This window comes from Lissotriton vulgaris, chromosome 4_1 (genome assembly GCF_964263255.1).
Source record: "Lissotriton vulgaris chromosome 4_1, aLisVul1.2, whole genome shotgun sequence".
In the NCBI taxonomy this organism is placed as follows: domain Eukaryota; kingdom Metazoa; phylum Chordata; class Amphibia; order Caudata; family Salamandridae; genus Lissotriton; species Lissotriton vulgaris.
In genome coordinates, this window is record NC_141691.1 from 1,210,310,754 (window position 1) to 1,210,337,607 (window position 26,854).

The 26,854-nt window shown below is 44.7% G+C and overlaps 1 protein-coding gene across 1 annotated transcript in view; it reads right to left on the minus strand.

Annotated features, from left to right (window-relative positions):
* Positions 1 to 26,854, minus strand: part of NFX1 (nuclear transcription factor, X-box binding 1) — an 892,403-nt gene that overhangs the window by 709,574 nt on the left and 155,975 nt on the right. The window contains exon 3 of the mRNA XM_086965422.1: positions 470 to 649. Within this exon, the coding sequence (XP_086821548.1) occupies positions 470 to 649 (180 nt within the window). The remainder of the gene's footprint in view (positions 1 to 469; positions 650 to 26,854) is intronic.

The following is a 26,854-nucleotide window of genomic DNA, read 5'->3' on the forward strand; positions in this document are numbered from 1 at the left end:
AGGCCTTTCTAATCTTTAGATTACCTTTTCTAACTTTACCACTTCCAGAGAATCTCTGCTGTGTATGCTGCAGTAGTATGGCACCACTCCCAGATATCAATAACCAAAAATATCAATACGCCTAGGGACGCGACTCCAGACGGTCTCACAGTGGATTTGAAATAATTACATTTTTTACATCTACCTTATGACCGTCCATGGGAAAGACACCAACTTGACCATGGAGTTTGCCGATTCTGAAACTTTAGTGTTGTGAGAGCTTATTCATAACGGCATTCCATATACAGGCTTGGTTATGAAGGGAGCTACAGACCTTAAAAGGGAACCCAAAATAACTGGTGGAGGAAGACTAAACATGCTTCAATCCGAGAAAAACCTCCTATCACACTATTCAGTATGTAAGAATACATTCATAGCTTGCCTCAAAATCAATCACTGAGTGTATTAAAATGATTATTTGCATGCTTACCTGCACCAGATAACAGACCTTCAGCCTGGGATGCGGGTGACCTTGCCCACTTTTTAATGCAGTTAAGATGGAATACGTGATAACAGCTTTGGCAACTCCAGACTGGAGCCATTACACGGACCACCTCACAGCAAACCATGCATTCATATTTCTCTGCAGTCAGTTGTTCTATCAGAGATCCTGAAAAGCAGAAACAATATATGTAACAAGTTAAAAAGAAAACAAGACAACAACTGCATTTACTGATTCAAGAATTCAATATGAAGCTTTTGTACATATTTGCTGAGAAAATGGGGAACGGGCAGGATTAAAGTCCTATCTAACTCAGTGATGTACTTTTAAACTTGGTCAGGAAAATGTCTACTTGCATTCCATTGAAAACCAGGTCAGGCTCTGACATTTCAGTTAAACGTGATAGTTTGACCTCTGCGTTTCCATTTTTCTCACTTGGAAACAAGGACAGTGATTTGGGACCCAGCAGGAAACTAGACCAGTCAATATAAGTAGGAAGCAAGGTGCTAATCTAAAACAAACAAACTGATGAAGAAAAAGAATATTAAACAATTTTTTTAAATATGAAAAGACATGCAGCAGAGATCAGGAGCCTCTCTGAAATTGATACTGAAGGCAGGAATGTTTAGAAGGAGTTGATATGAGCAAACAGGCTTATATGGGCACAACTAGGTGGGCAAATAGGCATGGGTGGGAAAGTGTTTTATTATGAGGCAGGCACGTTCTGTGCAAATCCAGGCTGCAACAAACAGCCAATGAAGAGAATATGAGGTGCCCACTTGTTGTTAATATCACTGTTGGTTCTACCTAGTCGATACGCAAGTCATACTTCATGGATTCACGTACCCGGACAGGTACGGTCAAGGGTAGGTGCTGCGAGGAGCGCACTCAACAATAACCCAGCAACGGTTCATTTCACCATACGTTATTCCATGATGTATGACTTGCTTATCTAATAGGTCAAACCAACAGTAATATTAATCACAAGTGGGGCTGGCTTTTCACCTCCTGAACAGCTTTCTGGTCCTGACCAAACGTCAAGGATCATTTTGACCACTTAAGCACAAAACATGTTGACCTCTTTTCCTGGCTATTAGGGGACATTATTACCCCCATAGTAACACTTACCTTCTGTGTTTTTTAATCTGTCAGGGGAGTCCTTCCATTAAAGTTAATGGGATATATCCTAGCCACTTTTACTTAGTTTTACACCCACTCTTCACTACCACACTAGGACAGTTTCACACACATCAAACGACGAGAAAAACGAAAGGATCTCTGATAAAGTGACCCTTTGGGGGACCCATAGGGCATTGCAGCGCCTGCCCGATGAAGAGCACCTGCCCAATAGTGTACCATGACATCCCCAGGGATGTGTGAGTGCAACAAAAAATAGTCTTGTTGACTGTCCTCTATTATCTGGTTTAGAACCTAACAGCTCTATGTCTCTTCTCTTGGCACGCCTTTGTGCCTTATCAAAAACAGTTACCCCTTTTTTGAAACATATAGTGTCATATTTAGGCCCAGAAAGTGCTCTGTGGGAATGCTGCAATCATTAGCCAATGGTCTACCTGGATCATACCCAACTTATGATGACTTCCAGCTATGCATGGCATCTATTTATTATTATTTTTTCAGTTTTATTTAACGCAAACTTGACCCGAAGGTATAAGAGCACTTTACATGAGCACCAGTTGTGTTACAAACAGACACATTTATTTTGTTAGAAACTGGGAGATTAAGTGATTTGCACAGAGTCACAGGATGGTGAGCGTCCCTGTCGAGACTCGCACCCGGGTTCCCCAGATTCGAGGTAAGCTGCTCTAGCCGTTAGGCCACATCCTCTCCTAATCCCAGAGTCTACTATTCTTCTTACTCTCAAGTTATCTGAACCCTTCCTTTGATGTGAGTAACTTGGCAGCTCACCCTCGAGAAGTGGCTACCTGCAGGCTACACACCCACAGAAAAATGGTTTGCCAACTGGTTTCCCCTCTCTGTTCCTGCCGCCAGCCTGTCTACCTGAACAAAGGGGAAGCCCCTTTCAAGAGTGGTTGCCATTTGTCCTTCAAAGGCAGCTTCTCTTTTGAAGCTCGCCTTTTAGGCCAATACCCTGTATGGCCCTGTGTGCTTCCTCTACGGCATGCCTCTATTGCTCTAAGGCTGATGAGTCGTTGACACCACTCCACAGGAGGGCAGAAGGCTGTCTGGTGGCCAGCAACTATGAGTGGCCACTGGGAAAACTGGGCAACAGAATGGCAACTTTCTAAAAGTTGCCTTTATTTAAAAGTATTTAACAACAAGGGGTGGTGATGGACAGAGTTTCTGAATTAAGCAGAATACTCTCACCCAGTCAAGATCCAACACCGTTTTTTAGCTCACCGCACCATCCCAGCTCAGAACCTGGCTATATGCAAATTAGTCTGTTCCTGTCCCAGTGCATGTTGGGAACAGGGCAAACCAAACTACCAAGCCAATTCTTACACTGGGAAGGAAACAAGCTTCCGGGGACCGGTTTCTGGCATTTCAGCCGTCGTCGGCCCGGCTTGCTTGAATCCTGATGGTGCAATGAGCAAGGGACTCACATCTGAGTATACCCTTCCACGCATATGGTGGACAAAATATTTAACAACAAGGGGTGAGCCCTGATCTTTGGACTGGGTAAGAGTGGTCTGCTTAATTCAGACACTCTGTTCATCACCACCCCCTTTTTTGAATCGTTTTTGGCCACTATAGGTGTGGCAGGGTATACTCAGACATGAGTCCCTTGCTCACTGCACCATCAGGATTCAAGCAAGCCGGGCCGACGACGGCTGAAATGCCAGAAACCGGTCCCCAGAAGCTTTTCTCCTTTCCGGTGAAGAATTGGCTTGGTAGTTTGGTCTGCCCTGTTCCCATGATGCACTGGGCCAGGGACAGACTAATTTGCATATAGCCAGGTTCTGAGCTGGGATGGTGCAGTGAGCTAAATAACGGTGATGGATCAAGCCCTGATCTTTGGACTGGGTAAGAGTGGTCTGCTTAATTCAGACACTCTGTTCATCACCACCCCCTTTTTTGAATCGTTTATTTAAAAGTGACATTATATTCGACCTGGGAATTAAGTTGGGCTCAATTCCACTAATAATTTGATTTGATAACCTGTAGTACTATTTTTAGAAGTCTTATTTAGAAGTTAGAGGGTTGAGATGTCAGCCTGTAATCTTGTACTGGCCAACATGGCTACTAGTCTTCCCCAAGGAAAAACTGTTTTTTTTTACTGTTAAGAAATAAGAAGTACATATGTCCCACTGAAGAACATACAACTCCCTGCCTTAGGGCTCAACAGACCTACCTTAGTCGAGACATATATATTGGTAAGTGATATGTGGGCTTTTGCATTAGTTTAAATGGAAACGTCAAAATAGCAATTTAAAGCGGCTCTTTCAGGATACAGTAGCAGGATGGGAGCCATTTTGTAGTTTGTCACACTCAGGGTGGCACAACCAGTGCTGCAGCCCAGGGGATACACAAACTTACAGGCCCTGGGTGACCCTGGGACCACATACTAGGGACTTAGAAGTACATTTACTTATGCCAGGTGGGAATTACCAATTCAACATACACTTTGTAAGGGGTTAGAACACTGGCAAGGAGGTCTGGTTAGCAGGCTTCAGTGCACTTTCAGTCGAACAACTAGCAGCATCAGTCCAAAACTTTGGGGGTGGTCATGCACAAAGAGGCATTTCCTTACACGTATGTTCTCAATCATGTGAGGAGAATTATTTTTTGAAGAGCAGACTAACTTCTCATTAGTCACAGGTAAAGTTGTAGCAATGGCTTTCGGAGACAGAAAATGTTTCATCCGACCACAGAATATTGAAATAAGCAAAAAGGAATACATTTCGTGGTCTTGGTAGACTGCCAAACCTGTGATAAGTAGGGCAGAAGTAAAAAAACAAAATTATTGGAGACTGGAATGGACCACTAGAGGGAAGGGGGAGGCTGAGAGGGCAGTTTGATGTCTAAGGTAAGGATAACAACTAGGTTATGAGACAGGATTCGCCAAGAGGGTAGTCCCCATGTACAACAATGATGGGTGGAGAAACAGAAGGGGTGTGGGAAAGATGGTAAGCACCTTCATGTGAAATATGCACAAGGCATATGCTTATGTATAAGGTTCTTGGTCTGCAGAATCCAGCAGTAAACTGTAGTTAAGTGCAGCATGCTCCCAGCACCCTTCAATGCACATACAGAAAAAACGTGAGAAAGATCTTTCATTCAAGTATGAGGGGGTGGTGATGGCATTGCATAACTTCATTTGTTTGCAAGAGTGTGCATCAAGCTTCCTGTTGTAGAATTCCCCAGTATAAATCTCAGAAGGAGGTAGTCCTTGAGATGCAATTGTGATGGCATCTACAGGAGCCGTTATCAGGAACAGCAGAAAAGGAAAAAGTGAGCCACCTTCAGCAGCCCTTGTATACAACTCTTAAATCTGAAGGCCCAAAAGCGATGGTGTGTTCAGTAAATAAGCTGTTTATTTAGCCTCTGCATGTTTCACAGTTGTGTGTAATGAAGACCATGATTCAGATCATAATCATTTAAATGGTACTCCAGTAGCACCCAGGTGTTGCCTGAATTAATCTGCACACTGAGCTCGTATTTGGCCACAGAGGTAGCCGCTGCCAGCATAGACTAGTGGGTAAATGAGTCCCACGGAAGTGTTTTCAATCATGTCTCCAAAACAGGAAGATCGTTGAGTGGAAGGAATTGTGAGAGAGCAAAATCACGTCACAGGTGTCTGCGACCGACGAATAGGTCCAAAGTCACATAACAGTAGGTCAGAAAATCCTCATGCATCTTTGACCACACAATTTCAATAGCACAAGCCTGCGTCCGGATTTGCAGACAGCAGCACTATTTGTAGCAGTTTTGTATACTTCATGTAAATCATGGATTGGCAACAGTCATCACAGATATAGATGCCAAACATTGCAGTGGTTTGATTTTTAAAGTTTGTAACTTCTGTTTATCATTGTAGCCACAAAGTGGCATGGTCACTGACATATTGCAAGCTTACTTTTAGCTTTAAGGTTGGATTTCTAAGCCCTTGTACATCCTCTATTAACATTATGTTAACTAAGTCCCTGTCTTGGGCATGGATCCCTGCAGGAAAAATAAACTGGGTCAATGCAGTCCTTAAACACATTCACTCATAATGGTTCCATCATTATTTTTAAGAAGTCCAAGAATGTCTACAATAGAAAGATAGTAGGCATCATAAGGGTCAACACAAGGTCAAAAGAGCATTGCAGGGGAAAAAAGGCACACTAAAGAGACAGCTGGAAAACACATGCATTCTTGTACAGTGCTTGAACAAAAGGCAAAAAAGTAGCTAGCACCTGGAAAAGAAAGCAAGGTAAGTAACAGGTCCATGCTCCCGGGCAGGTCAAACACATTAAGCTGAAGAAAAGCCTGAACATGCTGATGAATAATAAGCAAGTAAATGTGAATGACAATAAAATTAACTCATGTTAATTGAAGGCCTCTTAAACTAACAATACGTCTTGCAACAGACCACTCATTTGTTGTCTAGTAGGTGATCCATAAAAATGGGATTGGCCCAACTAAAAATATGGTGAAGACGAGAAAAGTAAGTTATATTCTATACTGCTGGCCAGAAAAATTAAATTGGGGAAGGCAAGCGGCAAGCTTTCGTGCAGGGTTAGAGCATGTCACATATAGCATATGCATGCATACCTACTGGCATGCTGAAAATCTCTATTAAACACCTATTGAGACAGTTTGAGGTCCTTCCACTAGGAGGCAGAAATACCCAAAAGCTGAAAATGGGAAAATGTCAACAAAACATAACAGTGCATCTTCTATTGTAAAATCGGTCTCATATTGTCAGTAAATGGCTGTCTGATCAGAACAAATGTTTCCTTTACATGTTTAGTGTGCCATACGTTAGACCCTGAGGTATAAACCTAGATTTTGCACTTAACTGAAGATAAGGTAAATCACTACCTCTCCGTGTATCAAACTGGAAACCTAAGTGGATTAATGTACCTAGGTGTATTTTTCTGGATAAAAAAGGGCAGTAGATAAAAAAAAATTAAAAAATCAGTAAAACATTGTAGAGTGCACTGTCCTAATTATGTTGCCACACCTACTCCCACGACATGCTGGTCTGTAAAGCTTGTCACCTTTGAGATGCTCTGTTACAATAAAAATAAGCATTTGCAATGCAATAGGTCTGGCATTACTGAAAGTTTAGGCTGTTTGCGTTACTATTATTAAGTGCCACAATTGTACCAAATGATAACAAATGAGAAAAAAGCACTTTTTTCTAAAAAAATGTTTACTTTTGTTACAACTGCGGCACCCACGCTTTAATGTTAAACATCTTTAGCTATAGTGCGGGTGCCACAATTGCTTCAAAAGTATAGAAATAGAAAAAAGAAGGGTGCGCTTTAGCTTAAGATGTTAAAAGTTAAATTATGGGTGCTGACATTATAACAAAAGTTAATAAGTAGAAAAAAAAAACAGTCACATTCTGCGCCGCACAAAACAAAAGAAAGGTGCGGCCGCCATGATATCAGCTGACGTGTGTCGCGCTGGATACATGAAAATAAAAAAAGAAAGCTTTGAGGGAGAGCGTGTCCTGCCTGCAGCAGCAGGCAGGAGAACCATATTTAACAAAATAGCACACCGAGGCTGTATTTACAAAGTACAACACATGTAATTGGGGATGTCCTCATGGGAGGTTATAAGAAGTGAAAAGGCGGTACTGAGGAGGGATTACTAAGAGTATTGAACAATAAAAAGCCACCATTTACAACGGACAGTGACAGGAGCCAATTAAAAAGATGGGTGAAAAGTGGGCAAAGTGGGCAGAGCTTCAAGTCTATACCTGAATACAGCATGTCTCGAAGAGAGTGCATGCGCTGCCTAGGCGAGACCTAATAAGTCTTTAAGTGCACCAAAGCTCCCTGGGACTAGGTTTGCTCTACATCAAATATCTTTAATAAATAAATAGGCCGTGGTTATCCAACGTTGCCAATGGAGCTCAGGGCCATGTAGATTTCTAACACCTCCACAAACTACGTTCTCCCTATTCAGGTTAATAATATATAACGTTCTCATGCAGGTATATATCCTTAATGCTGCACATTGTTCTCAGATATCGCACAGTTAGACAGCCAAACCATCACAAACGCCACTTCTGAGTTTTCAGAATTAAAGGTCAACTTTACTGTTCAGTAAAGGCTGTCCCGATGGGGAAGTCGAGAGTTTCACTTATAAAAGTACTTCACGGAAATCAGATTAGTATTTTATTTAATAGAGAGGTGTGACGAGTGAATCATGCACAAAATGGCATGAAAATGTCTCAAAGTCTTTCTGTGGACTGAGTTTTTATGACATAGCACCCAGATGAGCTTTCAGAGGCGAGACGCTGCTACTGTTAGGTTCTTTTCGAAGATCTCTATAATAAAGTATACATCAAACAGCAGCAACATATCAAGCAAATAATGGAAACTTCAAACACATAATCCAGAAAACCTCACATACATCAACACAACTGTTATCCCCACATTATTAGCGGTCATCGTTCTCACAACAGCACTCGTACTATGAAACGCCACATATTGGACAGAACTCCGAACATGAAAATCAAATAAGTCATATTCTACTATCACAGTGCCCAGCAACAATGGCCAACAATAAATATCAGACACTACTATTGTCTTGATCCATCCATATCTATGATGCTGTTCAGGCAAAGCACGTTGGGCAGTCAATTCTTGTAAAATCCAGAGGTAGTTCACGTTAGTGAGAATTATTCTCTAGTATCAATGTATTTCATTGCTGTACGTGGAGCTGCAACCTATTCCATCCCTCACCTTCGCCTGGTGTCTAAGTATCCTCTAACACTTAACTAAATAAAGACTGCAGAAATCATTAGAACCAAGCTTGTCAGTCGACTTTTTACAATGCAAAGGCTAGAAGCGTTGTTCAATCAATCTAGACCGCCAGGACCTCGCCCCCACCACACAACTACCATCGCCGAGCTCGCCGCACCCCACACCATCACCTCCACGGACTACATTCTACTCGGTGACCTGAACTTCCACCTCGACAACAGCAACGACCCCAACTCCACCACTCTCCATGACAACCTCGCCAACCTAGGTTTGAAGCAACTCGTCAACACACCCACGCACAGCTGGTCACACCCTCGACCCCATCTTCACAGGAGGAACTAACATCCGCTTCTGCCACACCACCCAGCCCCTCTGGACAGCCCACCACTGCATCGACTTCACCTTCAACACCACCTGCGTACCCAAACAAGCCCGAAGCCCGCCACAACGGAACTGGAGCAAAGTCATAGAGGAGCACCTAAACACCACCCTCAGTCATTCCCCCCCATCACCGCAACCAAAACCAACGCCGCAGCCAGAGAATTTCACCACTGAATCTCCCGCTGTGCCGACAAGCTCGCACCCCTCTGCCCCTGCCAAGCAACACCTGCAGAAAGCCGCCTGGTTAACTACAGAACTTCAAGAAGCCAGATGCTCCTGCAGACGCCTATTGAAAACCTGGTGAAACCTGAAAATCACCGATGCACGGAACAACCACAAGAGCGCCCTCAAGGAATACCACAAGCACATAAGAGACTAAAAATAGACCTTCATAAGAGACAAAGTCCAGACCAATGGGACCAACGCCAAGGAACTGTTCAACGTCATACAGCAGTTCGCAAAACTCACCTGCGAAGCCACGGACGTCACACCTTCCAAGGAACTCTGCGAGAAGCTCAGCTCTTACTTCCATTGAAAGATCAAGGCCCTCTACAGCAACTTCAGCGAACTAATGACGAGCACCACCCCCCTACCCTCCGCCGCTGACAAGCCGACCATCACGTCCTGGGATCTCGCTTCCGTTGAACCCATCACAGCGACCATGAAGAAAACACACTCAGTAGCCCCAACGGACCCCTGCCCACCGCACATCTTCCACAGGGCCGCCATCGCCCCCGAATTAGGAAGCACCATCAACGTCTCCCTCAGATCAGGCATCTGCCCAGATGACTGGAAAGGGGCAGAGGTAAAACTACTCCGCAAGAAACCATCGGCCGACCCAACAGACCTAAAAAACTACCGGCATCTCACTCCTCTCGTTTGCGGCCAAAGTCACAGAGAGATTCATAAACGCACAGCTGACCGCCTTCATAGAAGTGAACTCCATCCTGGATGCCTCCCAGTCTGGATTCCACAGCAACCACAGCACCGAGACAGCCCTCCTCGCCGCCACAGACATCGGAATGCTGCTTGGACAGGGACACACCGCAGCCTTTATCCTTCAAGACCTCTCCGCAGTCTTCGACACCGCTTCACATCGTACTCTCGCAGTCAGACTGTACGACGCGGGAATACAAGGAGCCACCCTCAACTGGATCCAATCCTTCCGCTATGACAGAACCCAGAGGATCCAACTCCCTCCCTTCCTCTCCAAACCAACGGAAATCAACTGCGGAGTCCCCCATGGATCATCACTCAGCCCCACGCTCTTCAACATCTACATGGCCCCCCTCGCAGCCATCGTCAGACAGCATGGGCTCAGCATCGTATCCTACGCCGACGACACCTAGCTCATCCTCTCGCTCAGGAAGAATCCCGAAGACACCAGACCACGCTCAGAACCTCTGAATCATCATTGACTCCTCCCTCTCCATGAACCCCCAGATCAACGCCGTCGCCTCCACCAGTTTCAACTGCCTTCCTCCGTAAGACCTTCAAGTGGCTCCCCAGTGACTGCAGAAGGACCGTCACCCAGGCACTCATTGCCAGCAGACTGGATTACGGCAACGCCCTCTACACCGGTATCAACAAAACTCTTCTAAACAGATTCCAGACCATCCAGAATGCCGGAGCCAGACTCGTCCTTGGTACACCACCCCATGAGCACATTACCCATCACCTCCGAGGCCTTCACTGGCTCCCCGTCGAGAAGAGGGTCAACTTCAAACTCCTCACCCACAAATCCCTCCACAACATCATACCCAAATACCTCAACGAGAGAGTATCCTTCCACGTAACCAAGAGGAACCTCCGCTCCACCAACCTCGCCCTGCCAGAGGTCCCCTGCATCCCCAGGAACATAAACGGCGCAAGAGCTTTTTCCCACACCGCGGCTAGAACCTGGAACGAGCTCCCGGTAAACATCAGATGCTCCCAGACCTTGCTCACATTCAGGAAGGACCTCAAGACCTGGCTCTTAGACTGATCCGGAGTTGCCCCCCCCCCCCCTCCACCCCCACAAAACCTTGAGACCCTCACAGGTGAGTAGCCCGCTATATAAACCCCTTATTGAATACGATCAGACATGCCTTTTACGATGCTCAAAAGAAAGCCCCTTCCTCTTCACCCCTACCGAAAGGCAGAACTTTCAGTGTTATGTTTGTAGTATTGCAATAGCTGCTTTCGCCTTTTTAGGTCTAGAAGCCGTTTTAAAGTCTGGGATCCTTCTTCACACATTACTGTTTTTTCTTACTGACTTTAGTCTTGGTGGTCTGTGTCAGTGTTTAGTCAGTGAAAGGCTCTCTTCACATTGATGGCCCTTATATGCTCTATTATATTAATAAGTTACACCTAATTCAGCAAGGAATCTTTGGAGCATTGTGTGTGAGTGGATGCATTTGCCATACATCTTTTCTGTTTATCTTGTTCCAAATGGACAAGTGTTGCACATAAAGTTTCAGCTTTGTTGTAGCAACAGCATTTGCCAAAAATATTGCTTTAGGGTTATATCCGCGTAGGTACAGTCACAGTTGCCTCCAGATGGATGGATGTCGTTACTACGCATGCTTTTACAACGCATGCCTTTACCACGCAACTTTTACAATGCAAGTCGTTACAACGACTTGCATTGGGGGGCGCTGGATAGTGAATAGTTTAATTTACTATTCCAACTCCAGTCCCCGTTGATAGTAGGGAAGGTTTTGGATAGTAAATTAAACCATTCCCTATCCTACAGCGCCCCCCAGCGCCAGTCATTGTAACGACTTGCGTTGTAAAGGTTGCGTGGTAAAGGTAGTGCGTGGTAAAAGTTGCGTTGTAAACTCTGTTCCCCCCTCCTGATATAACTTTTTGGAGACTACACAAGGGGCGACAGATCAAACTGGTGGGGGCACCTACAGTGGGCGATCATTTAGACTGGGGTCATATGTGTGCATACACACACAATTTACATGGTTTAAGCAGACTGGGAACTAGACATTATGGAATGCAGATGGGCAAGGTCTTTGGAGTGTCTTAAAAACTCCGGTTCACCTCGTCACACCACTAAACTGATATTTCTGAAACATGAAAACTGCATATCTCACACCTCCTCCAATTTCGGTTTAAAACCATTGTTTCACTTTCTCTTGCACGTATTTCCTCGCATCTCATTCACTTCACCAATTCCCCCCACACACACAATGAAGTCACTCACAAGTATTCACTGCATTTTCATGAACTTGCGCCCTGTCAATATTTTACCAGCTGTGTACCTCCTTCACACACTTTCATATATAATCACATTTGGGACTCGTAACCATTGCTCTGTGGCTCTGCGGCCAAGGATTGGACAAGCATGTATTCTGCACTCCTTATGACCCACTGTGAAACAACCGCCCTGCATTTGGTCTGAACTCCATAGCTCTCAATCGAGGCGCTGCACAACAAACTCACACAGCTACACAAAAGCGACTTTTTTCACACAGTACACTATAAATTCTTAATATGTTGCATGAAAAAGGACAGATATAAAGAATCACAGTGGTCCTGGACATTTCTTAAAGCTCAAATCAATTCACAAATTATTGTTTAACGCTTCAAGGACCAAATCATGTAAAAGATGGAGATGTAAACAAAATAATACTAAGCCAGATGAAGTATCAATAATTCTTGGTACCCAACACACTTTTGTTAAAGAATTAATCTTTACATTGATCACAATACTTCAATTTATTTACAGCATCTCTAAAAATGTATGTACACATATTCAATTTGAATAAAGAGAAAAGAGAAGAACTGCCAAGTGCAGTAAGTGTGTGAAAAGAGTGCTCAAGTGATTTTAAAGAAAGAAAAAAGTTTGCAAAGAATCAAAAAGGGAAAAATTCAGGTAATTTAAATTCAACTGAAGTGTAATTCTTCTAGTCGAACTACAAAGAGGTCTACCCATACAGTATTCAATAACAATTGGTTAGAAATAAATTCTGAAAAGGGACAAGAAAGGGGGGCATAAAAACAAGGTGTAGGCCTCAAAATAACGGGGAAAGGACCGTCGACGTTTCGACCCTGGCATAATAAGGGGTAAATTGACGCCTCTGCTGTGGGTCTTCTTCAGGACTGGATAGTGGGAGGGAGGGACCGGAAAAAGGACAGCAACAAAACATCCTTGGAAAGGCAGTTACCGTTTGGGATAGCAATAGTAAGTAAAATGTGAAATTGGAATAGGAACATCGATGTTTCCAGGCTGAGGGCACTGACTGTTTTTAGATTTTGCCTACAGCATGCATGTGCTGTCAGCAAAACCTATGGTTATAAATAAAAAAATTGTAAATTAAAATGAGCTCAGAGCCCACCCATTTACATAGCATTGGTTGTCTTCTACTTCACTCTCGTTATCGGCGCTTCTTACTGGCAATGACTCCAGCAGTCTTTTCTGGCTTCTATCTGTGCCGTGGAGCATGGAACTAGCAAGGCTTCCTCTCTGCAGCTAGTGTCCTTCCACTAGACCCGTGCTGCTCCAGGTACTTTAAAAAAGAAATTGCCCATGCACTCTCTATGAGTACATGGCAATGTACGATCCTCACCAACTAAACCCACCCCTGCCATCTGTTTGCCCTCCACCACCAATTGTTTACCCAAACCCCATGGCCTTATGTTTTCCCCCACCACCTCCCCCCACCATCAGTTTTCCACAATATCCATTTTCCCCCAAACCTTTGCCATCGGTTTCCCCCCCACATCGGTCAGAAATTTTCCCCCACCACCCTCCACTGTCTGTTGTGTTTCCCTAGCCTCCGCCCTCGTTTTGCTTAAAGCGCTGTTTTTATACATATTGCACAACAGCACAAGCTGCTGTGTAACATGTCTTCAATTAAAAAGGGGCTGAAGAAGTGAGCGCTGGCCGTGTCATAACGCTTTTCCTGTTTTACCTTATATCCATGTTGTACAGCATCTCATTCTGCTGTGCAACAGGCCTAAAAAAAAAAACATTGACAAAACCAATAGATCTAGCAGAGGCAAAAACGATTAGCTTTCCCAATGCTTGTTCCTAAATGCTGCTGTAGGTATGGTGGAGCCAGGACATTTACGTGTGGGGCAGAGGCCGGGTGAGAAGCCACAAGGCACCCCCCACCCAATGACAGACACCTTCCCTTTTACAAGACAGATGTCTTGAACCCTATTGAAGTGACGAGCAACAAACAATAAATTGACTTTTTGGTAACTTTGGATGTAGAAGCACTCTACACAAATATCCCCCAGGCAGCCAACCCGGAGTGGATTGAAAGGACTTGGTTAATCACAGAATGGACATCACCCACTCCGATTAGTTTCATTATGGAGTGTGCATCCCTAGCTCTAACTGAGAATTTCTTCCAGTATGGTTACCAACTCTTCCATCAGACCCAGGATACTTCTTTGGGGAGTATCTTTGCACCGAGCTTAACATGCCTATATATGGCCAAATGTTGATAAAGTGGAGATTCTGTGTCCCACTAATCCTTACATATTTTCAGTTGGCATCAGTACATCGATGATGTGGTGATCTTCCGAAAGGAGAAAAGGCCACTTGTGTCGCTTTTTGTGACTGGATCAATACTTTGAACCCTTACTTATGTTTCACTAGAAACATTTCTGATGAGGCCCTCCCCTAGATCCACCAGAGCACCCACAAACTACACACCATCATTTATAGAAAAAAAAGTCAGATAGCAACAGCCTGCTCCTGTATGAGAGCCATCATTCCAATGCGTTCCGGGAGAACCTGCCCTATGGGCAATTCTTACGATTACACTGCAATAGCAGTAATTATCAGGACTATGACAATCAACACAACTAGCAACCAACCTAGAGGCATGCAAGTAACCTCAACACTGCATAAAAACAGCACAAACACATGCAATAAACAATAACAGGGTGGCCTTATTGGAACCACATAATAGACCTAAAATGGATGTATTCACATGTGTAACCACCTTTACACCATAGTCCAACGTATTTCAGAAAATCATCAGTAAACACTGGGCCATCCTACAAACGTGAAATCTGTTATTACCACCTCCCTGGTTCGTCTTAAAATGAACAGCCAACAAAAAACCGACATGTTAATTCATAAAAGACCGCAAAAACCCGACCAACCTACTCAAAAGCCTCTGTGGGACATTCCCCCGTGGTAGGACATTTCCCTTGTGGGACTTGTACAGTATGTACATACACCAACATCACTAAAGAAATTGAACTGAGCACCACAAACATATGGGAGCAAAGTACACGCACAAATTCTAATACCAAGAACTGCATCTACATGATCACTTCTCAATGAAACATGAGGTATATAGGCATAAGGACTAGAGCAATAGAAGTGAGAATTATGGAACATCGAAGTACAATACGCTATAAAAAAGAAAATAATACAGTGAGATGGTTGTGCTCGTCTTTGTGCTTGGCCACTCTCCAAATGACATCCATTGGACAGTATCGAAGGTTCACCCTCATATGAACAAAAACAAATTGTTAAAAAAAGAACAGAACTGGATTTTCCGCTCAACACACATCAATGGTCTCAATGATGAAATTCTGTGGAGTAAATTAAACAATTAATAATTCTGTTAACAACTCATTAGTGACATTACACACACCCCGGCTGACTTCAGCCATTCCACCTGGGTGTCCCCCATGTATGTTTTAATACTCTACATGTTTTTATTGGAAGCTGACACGGATGAGAGTTTTTCAGTAGTGACTCTTTGGTTTCAGAGAATCAATAGGAAACCTACTTAATCAGCCTTTATTCCCTAGGTTGCACCCTACTTATGGCAGCATTCCTGCCATTCTGTCGGCATCCCATTTAGAAGCTTTACTGCCTTAGGTACATTAGAGGCACACACTGCTTGCTTTTGACTTCCCATCCTGTTAGTTGCCTTGGATAAAACACGTGCTCCCAGAGTACATTCCATTTGTGGTAACAGTTATGTCCTTTTTTTTGAAGACGGCCAACTAGCCGTTTTCAAAACATGTTTTAAATAGACTTGCTGTTTTGACCGATGTTGACCACTTGGTTCCCCTCCCTACTCCCATCATGGCACCCTTAATTACTGAGCCCTACACTGTATGCCTCCTGACTCCAGTGTGAAAACGGTTCAACCAATAACAGCACTCCTCAGCCAACACATTGAGACCCGCCTGTCAAGCGGCTTCCACTTCCAAGGAAGCAGAGCCAGGGTTGGTCTTGAGGTGGACGCCGTCTGTGTCCATGTAAGTACTTGCTAAAAAAACGCCTGGGACTCGATCCTTTACTTCCACAGTGAGAAGCACGTAACAACAACTTCACAGTTTTTCCCTGCAGCAAGCTAATTCGAGTTCCCTCTGCTTTTTTCTTGCGAGGGCACTACCCTAACCCTAATTGGATGAGTTCTCATTACTGCTTTACTTTACTGACACCTTCAAAGTGGAACCGTCCCTCATATTGAGGCTTCACAGGTGTCACATTTTTATGGATGCGTAGGTGTTGGGCTGTTTATTAACTAAGTTTGTTGAACACACGTTTTTAGGGGCATGAATTCAACAATGCATTGCATGCCTCACTCTCGAAAAGTAATAGGTATTTGTATGTTTGCTCGTTATCTGTTTTAGGATGTTGTTTGCCAACAAAAAGGTTCGTTTAGGACACAAACCAGAGATTCTTGTCACTTTGTAGATTTGGGTAATTTTTTAAGTCCTGAAGAATCACCACTTGACCTTTTTGACTATCTGTGGCGAGAAACATGATGACCCATTAAAAATCCACTTGAATATCTAGGACCATTATATCCTTCGATAGTAAACTACCATTTTAACTAGACAAGTGAGCTCATTCATTGAAATCACTTGTCCCTAAATCTCATTTGCTCTATTTTAATACACTTTTTTTCTTTTTCACATCTAAGTTCACCAATCTACGCCACTAGCCAAGACATCCTCACGTCATCAAACGGCAGTTTGTTAAACTATCGCCAAAGAGCGCCTTCACGGGTGCCTGACGGGTACTGCAGCGCCGACCCAACGAGGAACTTCCCCAGTGATGAAGAATGACACCAATTTGGGTATGTGAGGGCTTGTGCTCCTATTGGAGCATATTTCCACTCTTAATAAACAGTACCTATACACACTCTTCAATACTAACTGCATACTCTTGTTGGATCATGAGATATAGCAAAGGAATGTGTATGCTGGACATAATTGCTCCTGGTCCCCTACCTCTTTGGTTATCATCTTACATGAACTACTGCGTAGACCAAATAGCAACACACGTTCAAACACCAAAGAACTAAAAGGATGCTTTTGCCCTGTAAATGTGGAGCTTTCAATTCTCACAATGGCTTTGCAAGACTACAAGTTTACCACCATTCTCTGAAGCACCCAAGCAACGACTTGTACTGCCTAAATTAACCATTTGATTATTTTTACTTCGATTAAGAAAAGTTGTAAGATGCATCGCACACACTTGATTGCCTCTTGACATCAACTTGAATTAAAGAGAAACAAACCACACTTTGCAATAAAGAATGATCCCATTGATAAACACACAGATACAACCCATTGACTCACTATCACGATCTATAATCTAATTGAAAAGACAAGTGTGCAAAGTTTTCATATTTTTTTCAGATCAGCTTGATGTACAATTCCGGATTGGGCATCTGAATGATGAGCACTGTCTACCTCCTTTAAAATGTGTAAATAATGCATCATAGTCACAGTACCCTCTGAATTTCCTGCCCTGCCAGTCTAGATTAAAGGGAACACACAACTGTCAACAAGCACCCACATCAAACGCTCCTTCTTCCCTGCTCTATCGGATCCAATAACAACGTGTGTCCTTAAAACCTTCAAGTTGTAAGACGCCATATTCACAAACCAGGAAATGGACAATATTTAAAGCAAGCCGCAAACACAACCCCTTTACTGAACACCCAATACATTACGACAGCCCGGCACCAGCTCACAATAAAGGGCTTTCAAATCTCCAGATGCCCTATATTGAGGTGTTTCTCATCTCTCTGCATATGAATGTTGAAATCATCTCCCCCGAACACAACACAAGTACCAGGATTAACTTTCTGCTTGCATCACACTACGCTAACAGTGACGAGAGATGTCCATGTCTACGAGTAGCTTCTACCAATGGCAACCCCATCAATTGCACTACAACGCACAGCCTAGGAAGTAATAAAGCAGTTGTCTGGTTCCAGTAACCTGTAACAATACCCCATGTAATAAAGCAGTTGTCTGGTTCCAGTAACCTGTAACAATGCCCCATGTAATAAAGCAGTTGTCTGGTTACAGTAACGTGTAACAATACCCCATGTAATAAAGCAGTTGTCTGGTTACAGTAACCTGTAACAATACCCCATGTAATAAAGCAGTTGTCTGGTTACAGTAACCTGTAACAATACCCCATGTAATAAACCAGTTGTCTGGTTACAGTAACCTGTAACAATACCCCATGTAATAAAGCAGTTGTCTGGTTACAGTAACCTGTAACAATACCCCATGTAATAAAGCAGTTGTCTGGTTACAGTAACCTGTAACAATCCCCCATGTATTAAAGCAGTTGTCTGGTTACAGTAACCTGTAACAATACCCCATGTAATAAAGCAGTTGTCTGGTTACAGTAACCTGTAACAATACCTCATGTAATAAAGCAGTTGTCTGTTTACAGTAACCTAAAACAATTTATCATGGAGGACAAGTCATGAACTGACAGAAGGGTACAAGTTATAGTGCCACTCATCTGTAACTCACCCACCACCTCTTGAAACAGGTGGCTTTGTTAAACCTCTGGGTGGCCTATGATCCGGACTTCAGCTCTCTAACACTGCTAAAATACTGCTTTGGATAGGAGTCATTTCCAGTAGTCTATAGCAGTTACTGCAGTGAAGAAAACCACATATGCCCAATGCACGCACACTGATTAACACCAGCAGTGCCACTACACTGCAATGGCAATACTGTGTCTTCCCTAACAGAGTGTTCTATAATCTTCGCTACCCGGAATCTCGTTAACGGGTGCATATTAATATGTCAGCAAATCTGTTCACTCTGCTAACGTTGAATAAAATTTAGACCTGGCCCTCCTCACTTGCAATATTTTCAAGAGCATTAGACATCAAAGGAGCCTCTTTAAGATGAAATGACTTTCCGAGCATATGATGGGGAGATGTACAATTGCATAACTGTGTTGAAAGAAACAAAGCCTTCACGCAGAGCCGATTACCCCAACATTATGTTTATCCTTTAACTGATCTTTTATCTCCTCACAACTTGCTGTGAGCCCAACACCTGCAAGGAGTTCCCAAATGATCCGGTGAACGATCCTTAAAAAATATCACAGACTTAGTGATACAACATTATTACGATGTGACTTGCTGCACTCCCCCCCCCCCAAAAATAGAAATATTTATCTTACTGAACGCTACGCCATAGATGAAATTCGAAATTCTCCACTCCCAATCACTACCTGAAACTTCATAGAACATTATAACCTTTTTTTCCCAGCTCAGCAACTTACGCCATTGCCCAATAACTCTTGACTATCAAGGTCATTTCACTACATTCCTAATCCAGGGTCTTCGAATTCCAGTTTCCAAATTCAGCTTTTCTCAAGCGCTCCACTAAGTCATGATTATATCAGTCGAAAGGGGCAAAAAGATCTTTTTTCTCATCTTGTTCCACCGTTTGTTTTCTGTTTTCCATTTTATTAACGCTTAAACCAATCCTGAGCAAGGGTTGCATCTGTAGATCATGAAATGTGATCTGGCACTAAGCACAGTCAATCCACAACTGTCCAAGAGTCAGTATGGAAACTGTTATGGCACATCGATGTCCTATGAAATCCATTTACTATCCATAAAAAATTCAGCAACTATCCAGAGTTAAAATGTTACAGCCAAACCTGGAATCTTCTAAACAGACTCTCTAAGCAGACTGGAGATGTCTAGCCCACGGCTACAACCACGTCCGATATCATATCAATAGACTGCCATTGCTTTTGATCAGAAGCTTCTGCAGTGAGCTAACACCAAGGCTTCTGGCATTTTCTTTACCGGGAATGTCAAGAACAACATTAAACACCAGTGGTGTGTGCTAGAATAGGGGTGCTCAATAAAGATGCATATTTTGAACTCAATCTCCCTTTCTCGTACCACTGCTCACCTTCCCAACTGTCAGGACGCAGTGAAGAAATCTATGTGTTAGTTGCTCTGCAAACTGAGAGGAAGGTAACTGACACAGCAAGTATGCTTCTCTATTCTGCAAGCTATCATTGCGTTTAGAGAGCATGCATGTGTTGTTTGGTAGTGTTTAGTGCAAGCACACAGCCAGGTGAAACCAGACACTCTCACAGTGGATAATGGCCTGCTCCACGACAATCACAGGAAGATGAACAAGCGCATACTAAAAGTGAGGCTGCTGTGGCTAACCTTAAACGACACCTTACAGATGTGTTGGGTGTGGTCCAGGGATTGGGGCGTACAGGAGGACCAGGAAAGGAGGAACAATATCCGAGGGGGTGGCCTGCCCAAAAAGACTGAAGGGCCATGTAGGAAGCTGGCACTTTATGTGATATACCACTAAGTGGTTATATCGTGTAAAGAGTCTAGTGATTCCCACAAAAGTGAACAGGGCTCAATGTAAACCCCAAGTGCTCTATTTGTGATAATGTGGTCGAGTAGCCTTAGGGCTAACACATAGGAGTGTAAGACATTAGTTATACACATAGTGACTAATAAATGACGTACAACTCAAAAAGTAGATGCACAACAACTTTATAAAAAATTAGCTTTTTTCAAAATGTATTTTAAGACCAAGATGTACCTTAAAAGGTTTCCTCACCCGTGTCTCGTTTGGTCAGCAGTGGGAGCTTCGGACTGCGAGCACGCTGGAGCTGCTCTTCCCGTAATCTCCTTTGTCAACTACTTGCGGTACCCGCTCCGCGGGTCCCGCTTCGCCTTTGGTGCTTTACCAGCGCTGCTGGAAGTGCGCTGTGACTGTGAGGACTTCTTACAACTGAGCCTCTGTGGTGTGGTGTGTGCAGGGCTGCGAGCGTGGTCAGGCGTGGACTTCAAGTCCCAGGAGCGCCTGACACTCGGCATCACCAGCAGCTGACCCGCTCTCCCTGCTGGCTCCTCCCCCGCCTCAGCGCGGCTAAATCCAGCTCGTCAGTTTCTCTGGCTGTTTCCTCACCTGTGTCTCGTTTGGTCAGCAGTGGGAGCTTCGGACTGCGAGCACGCTGGAGCTGCTCTTCCCGTAATCTCCTTTGTCAACTACTCGCGGTACCCGCTCCGCGGGTCCCGCTTCGCCTTTGGTGCTTTACCAGCGCTGCTGGAAGTGCGCTGTGACTGTGAGGACTTCTTACAACTGAGCCTCTGTGGTGTGGTGTGTGCAGGGCTGCGAGCGTGGTCAGGCGTGGACTTCAAGTCCCAGGAGCGCCTGACACTCGGCATCACCAGCAGCTGACCCGCTCTCCCTGCTGGCTCCTCCCCCGCCTCAGCGCGGCTAAATCCAGCTCGTCAGTTTCTCTGGCTGTTTCCTCACCTGTGTCTCGTTTGGTCAGCAGTGGGAGCTTCGGACTGCGAGCACGCTGGAGCTGCTCTTCCCCTAATCTCCTTTGTCAACTACTCGCGGTACCCGCTCCGCGGGTCCCGCTTCGCCTTTGGTGCTTTACCAGCGCTGCTGGAAGTGCGCTGTGACTGTGAGGACTTCTTACAACTGAGCCTCTGTGGTGTGGTGTGTGCAGGGCTGCGAGCGTGGTCAGGCGTGGACTTCAAGTCCCAGGAGCGCCTGACACTCGGCATCACCAGCAGCTGACCCGCTCTCCCTGCTGGCTCCTCCCCCGCCTCAGCGCGGCTAAATCCAGCTCGTCAGTTTCTCTGGCTGTTTCCTCACCTGTGTCTCGTTTGGTCAGCAGTGGGAGCTTCGGACTGCGAGCACGCTGGAGCTGCTCTTCCCGTAATCTCCTTTGTCAACTACTCGCGGTACCCGCTCCGCGGGTCCCGCTTCGCCTTTGGTGCTTTACCAGCGCTGCTGGAAGTGCGCTGTGACTGTGAGGACTTCTTACAACTGAGCCTCTGTGGTGTGGTGTGTGCAGGGCTGCGAGCGTGGTCAGGCGTGGACTTCAAGTCCCAGGAGCGCCTGACACTCGGCATCACCAGCAGCTGACCCGCTCTCCCTGCTGGCTCCTCCCCCGCCTCAGCGCGGCTATAATCCTCCTTAGTAACACCGCAACGCGGGAGCGCGCGGGAGCGCGCCGGGAGAAGCCCGGGACAAGGGCGGGACCGTCTGAGGCCGTCAGAGGCCGAAGGAGGCTGGGCTGGGCCCCCTCCCTTGGTTCTCTAGCATCAATTTAAGCTGTTTGTTGCATTCACAGGCTTGTATTGTATTTTAATGGTTTTTTTTTTTTTGGCTTTATACCTTACAATCGCTATTATTTTAACTTTTCTCCCTTTTTAGGTCGAGCAGACCTCACCCTCAATGCGTGAGCATTGAGGTGTCTGCTTCAGACCTATTGTGGCCCGTTAGTGAGAATGCTGAAAAACGGTACACCAATCTGTTACGCGCTCGCAGTTTTCACCGCGGGAGCGCGCGTCCACAGTCGCACGCACACAAAGCCCGCCCGCACTCGCGCGCGCACATGCTTTTCCCCGCCTCCCCCCTCCCCCGCTCAGCAACAGACACTCGCTCACACACACACACACACACACCCCCCTCCCCCACAGTCACACGCACGCACACACAGCCCGCCCGCCCGCACTCGCGCGCGCACATGCTTTCCCCCGCCTCCCCCCTCCCCCGCTCAGCAACCCACTCACCGGCTTCCTTCGTGCAGCGGCTCTCCTCAGCTGCAGGGCCCGGCAGCAGGACTCTTCTTCCCTCCTTCGGCACCGGGGCGCAGGGTAGGCTCCTGCCTGCTCCGGTGTTCCAAACACGGCGGCTCCATGCAATCGCGGCTCTTCCGTGGGAGGCGGGGTAGGCTCCCGCCCTCCTACTTCCTGTTTCCTGTTGTCGCGCCGGCCTGCCTGACTTCCTGGTCGCAGGCCGGCAGAGTGACGGAAGGCGGTGACTTGCGGTATTGTTTACCTATGCCCTCTTCACCATCCTTTGTCTACCGTGTCTCCTCACTCCTTTTTGCTGCATTTTGTGATGTTACTTGTTTATACAGTCGAGGGCAGCCCTTATCTTCCACGGTTGATATAGAAAGAAGCGAGGAACATGGAGACGACGAGCCCAGGGTCACCACGGGCAGCCACCTTTCAGGGGATGCTAGGGTTAAAACTCTGACTTGCGGCTAAAGAAGGAGGGCGGGTCTTTTAGCTACCTCGTCTCAAACTCTGAAACACACTTACTATTCATTCATTTAAGATGAGACCGAATTTTCTCCGCTTTGAGAAACATCTGAAAACGTGTCTTTTCACCCAAACAGAGTAATACTTTCCACATGCCCTGACTGTGTGCTGTTAGCGCCGGGAAGCCCGTATATGGGTAGCTGTGCCCTCTATAAATATTTTTAGTTATACTGATTAGATCTGAAGCGCCCGCGTCTCCATACTCGATTGCCTGATAAGGAGAAAGCTTGCATTTTGTGCCAGCCAATCAGCTGTTTCTTTTCACCCGTGGTTGTTACCTGTGCTAGCTTTAAAAGTAAACAAGGACGTTGTGCCGCAAGGGGAGAGGCACCCGTTTGGGCATTCCACCTACAGTTTCCGACCTTGTGTGAGTCACACACACCCGGCGCACGGTGACTTGCTGATTCGAAAAGAAACTTCCGCGCATACTGGTTAGCTTTATGCAGCCCAGGGATGGCGTGCTACCGAGGCGGACCCGCCCCTTGCAGCACCTCCTGCGAGCCCCCAGCAACCAGCGCTGCAAGGCCAGGGCATGACATGGAAATCCAGAGGATGAAGCCCCCCTCCGTGGAGTGCTAAAGCCCTTACTGGCACGGATGGTAAGCTACACCATGTGGGAATGTGGCTGGGAGGGTGCGTTCCTTGTTTTGAGCGTTTGTGGGAAGTAGTTGTAGGTTGCGCAGGATGAGTACCAAAGTGCAGTTATCGAGTTATTAATGATCGTGTGCTTAACATTGTGATGGAATGGAATGTGAGAGTTAAAAGCACGCCTGTAGATGTGTGGTATGTACGCCGGCAGTTCTGGTTAGCTCTGTATTTCCCCGTATGATATATATGTTAGGCAGAGGTCTAAAGAAGGGAAACCAGTTGCATTTTATGATAAATAAGATAATAGATTTACAGAGGAGTACATATTGCATTACAAATGCTATAGGTATCACATTTGCGAAAGCTATAACTATTGGCATTGTAAATGACAAAGCTATTAATTTCGCTATTTTCAAAAACAACACATAAATAAAAACTTTGCCATTTACAATACCAATAGCTCAAACTTTCCTAATGCGAGACCTATTGCATTGCAAATGCTTGTTTAATATAGCCTCATGACGGCTAAAAAACTACGCTCTGGGCGAGTGATTGTGGGGAGATCTGGGTCTAAAACTAAATCAAACCCCCTACGAAACAAAATAGCGTCTACTATGCAATTGAAGGGTCAATGCCAGCTTTTTAATCTATGGGACAAAGGGAAAGACAAACCCACTGATCTACAGTCCATGAATGAAATTCCAGGTTCTAATGACGCGGTGCCTGTTAACGGGGTTATTGATGTTTCCTCTAGTCTAAGCTTGGTGGCCAGTCAATCTCTGCCAATTCTAGTCAGTCCTGAAGAACTAAGGGGCTCACCTTCGACATTAAATAATGTACATCTGAATAAGAATACTCACCTTAATTCTTCGGGCAATATGCCCTCAAAATCTGATGAAATTGCTCCTTCCCAAGCTACATTAAGGGATGTTCCTAAAGTTTCAATGAATACTGATTTTCTACCAGCTACGTTAGTTACATCCCCTGTAGTAGGGAATGAATTCACTTTGCCTGATATTGATTTAACAGCTCATAGGGCGCGGGTGGGATCGTTAGGGGAACTCTAAAGGTGTGCCTTTAGAGGAAGTAATAACGATTTCAAGTACTGGTCCCCTAAGTAGCACACCCTCTAATAAATTAGATTTCACCCTCCCACAATTAAATCTTACATCCTGTTCAGGTCCAGTGTTGAACAATTTAGCTGAGGGCTCTCCTAATATTAACGGGAGGCTAATTTCTAACTCTTTGTCCTCTTTGGAATCAATTTTGTCTTCGATTTTAAGATTACTTGAAAAGTTTGTGGGAGGTTCGGAATGTATTTTTGATACTGTAACGCAGATTTTGCAAGTTCTCTTGTTAAGCAAAAACGAGTTAGTGTCAGATCCTCCTATTCCAGTGGCTTCTCTGTTGATGCCCCAGAAAATAAGCGCTCCTTTCACTTCAGCAGTTTTGGATTTAGCGCTTTCTTCTCCCTCGATAGAAGGTCAAAAGGAAAGGCAGCCCATAGTACTTTCAGCTATCCCTAAACCCTCCAAAGTGGTTTCGGCTGGCGCTAATTGCATAGCCCCACTTAGTGATAAGATAGAGGTAATAGCAACTTCCCCTCTTATTTCTAAATCCGAATTGCCTTCCCTCTTTCCGATATTTTCTTTGCCATCAAATAAGGAAGAGGAGATCCCTAAAGTAAAAACGGGATTGATGGGAAATACGAGTCCCCAGAAACATAAAAAGATTAGAATGAAGAAGAGGAAACCTATCCGTAGGTTTGCCAAAAAAAGACAGAGGAAACTTCTTTTTGATAAGAATGTGGAATTAAGTTTAGATGATTCTCCGCAGATGGAGCAGTCTCTCACCCCTAAGGTAGAAATTAGGGTTGTATCGCCCAAAGAAGACGCCCCCCCCTCTGGTCTAGGTCCTATAAATTTAACTAATCCTTTTCTTCCCAAGGTTTTCCTCCCTCCCGCTAATCCTTTTTCTTATTGTAAGGTTAATCCAGGTTCTTGCCAAGTTATCTCTAAGGTTACCTCTCCGTTTGTTATTCCGCCCCCGTCTTCTTTAAATCCTACAGCAACACCCTTTCAGGTTCCATCCTTAACGACAGTTGTCCTCCCAAAAGAAAAAACAAATGTGGATACGTTATATCTTGATTTTTCTCCCCTTTTTGAACCAGATTTAATTTTGAATAGATCTGCCCTATTGATCTGTTTTAAAGAGATCGAAAGCTTGAAATTAATCCAAACCTCCGATTTAGATCTTGTACTTCTCCTTAATTCTTACGTGGGGAAACCTTTAAGATCTACAAGGGTGAAATTTTATTCAAAAGTTGTGTTAAATCTTGTTCTACAATGGGCTGAGGAACTACAAATTAGAGGGATAGATGTGATGCCACACTTTGGGGAAAAATGTATTTTAAATACTGCCGCTAATTCTTCATTGTCACTTTTCTCCAATTCGGGTGTGCGATTGTCGGATTGGTCTAATCTTAGATCAGAGAACCTAAAAGTTTGTGTGGCTAGGAATGAAAGGCTAGTTTCCTACAAAAACCCTCCTCTTAAGCAGACAGTGAAGGATGATCAATCTAAATGGAGTTGGCTACCTGGAGTCCTTGCGAGTAAATCTGCTCCCCGTTCCATTCAGGATTCTAATTTTCAACAGGGAGCTGAAATTTATCTCATGGAACACTGCCGGATTCAAAGATTATAAGGAGAAATTGGGTTTCCTTCATTCTCAAAAGGCAGATATAATCTGTTTGCAAGAAACCTGGGTGGATGGAAGTTTTGTTTTGGATAAAGACTATTTTGTTTTGGATTACAACGCAACCAGCACTAGAAGAGGCCATGCTAAGGGAGGGTTAGCATGCTTATTATCAAATAGATTGCAATGGAACTATTCACACTATCTGGATCCAGGAAAACTGTTTCAAGCAATAACTCTAAAAGATGTATTTGAGGATTGCCCTAATAGATTGCTGATTGTGGTAAACATTTATATTCCCCCCAATTGTTGTTTTAATGCTGGTTTAAAAACTTTATTCACTTTTTTAACTAAAGTCTTGGAGATCTCACCAACTCCGCATGTGTTAATGTTTGGGGACCTAAATTGTAATATATCTAACTGCGGGTTGGAGTTGTTTAGAAATATCCCAT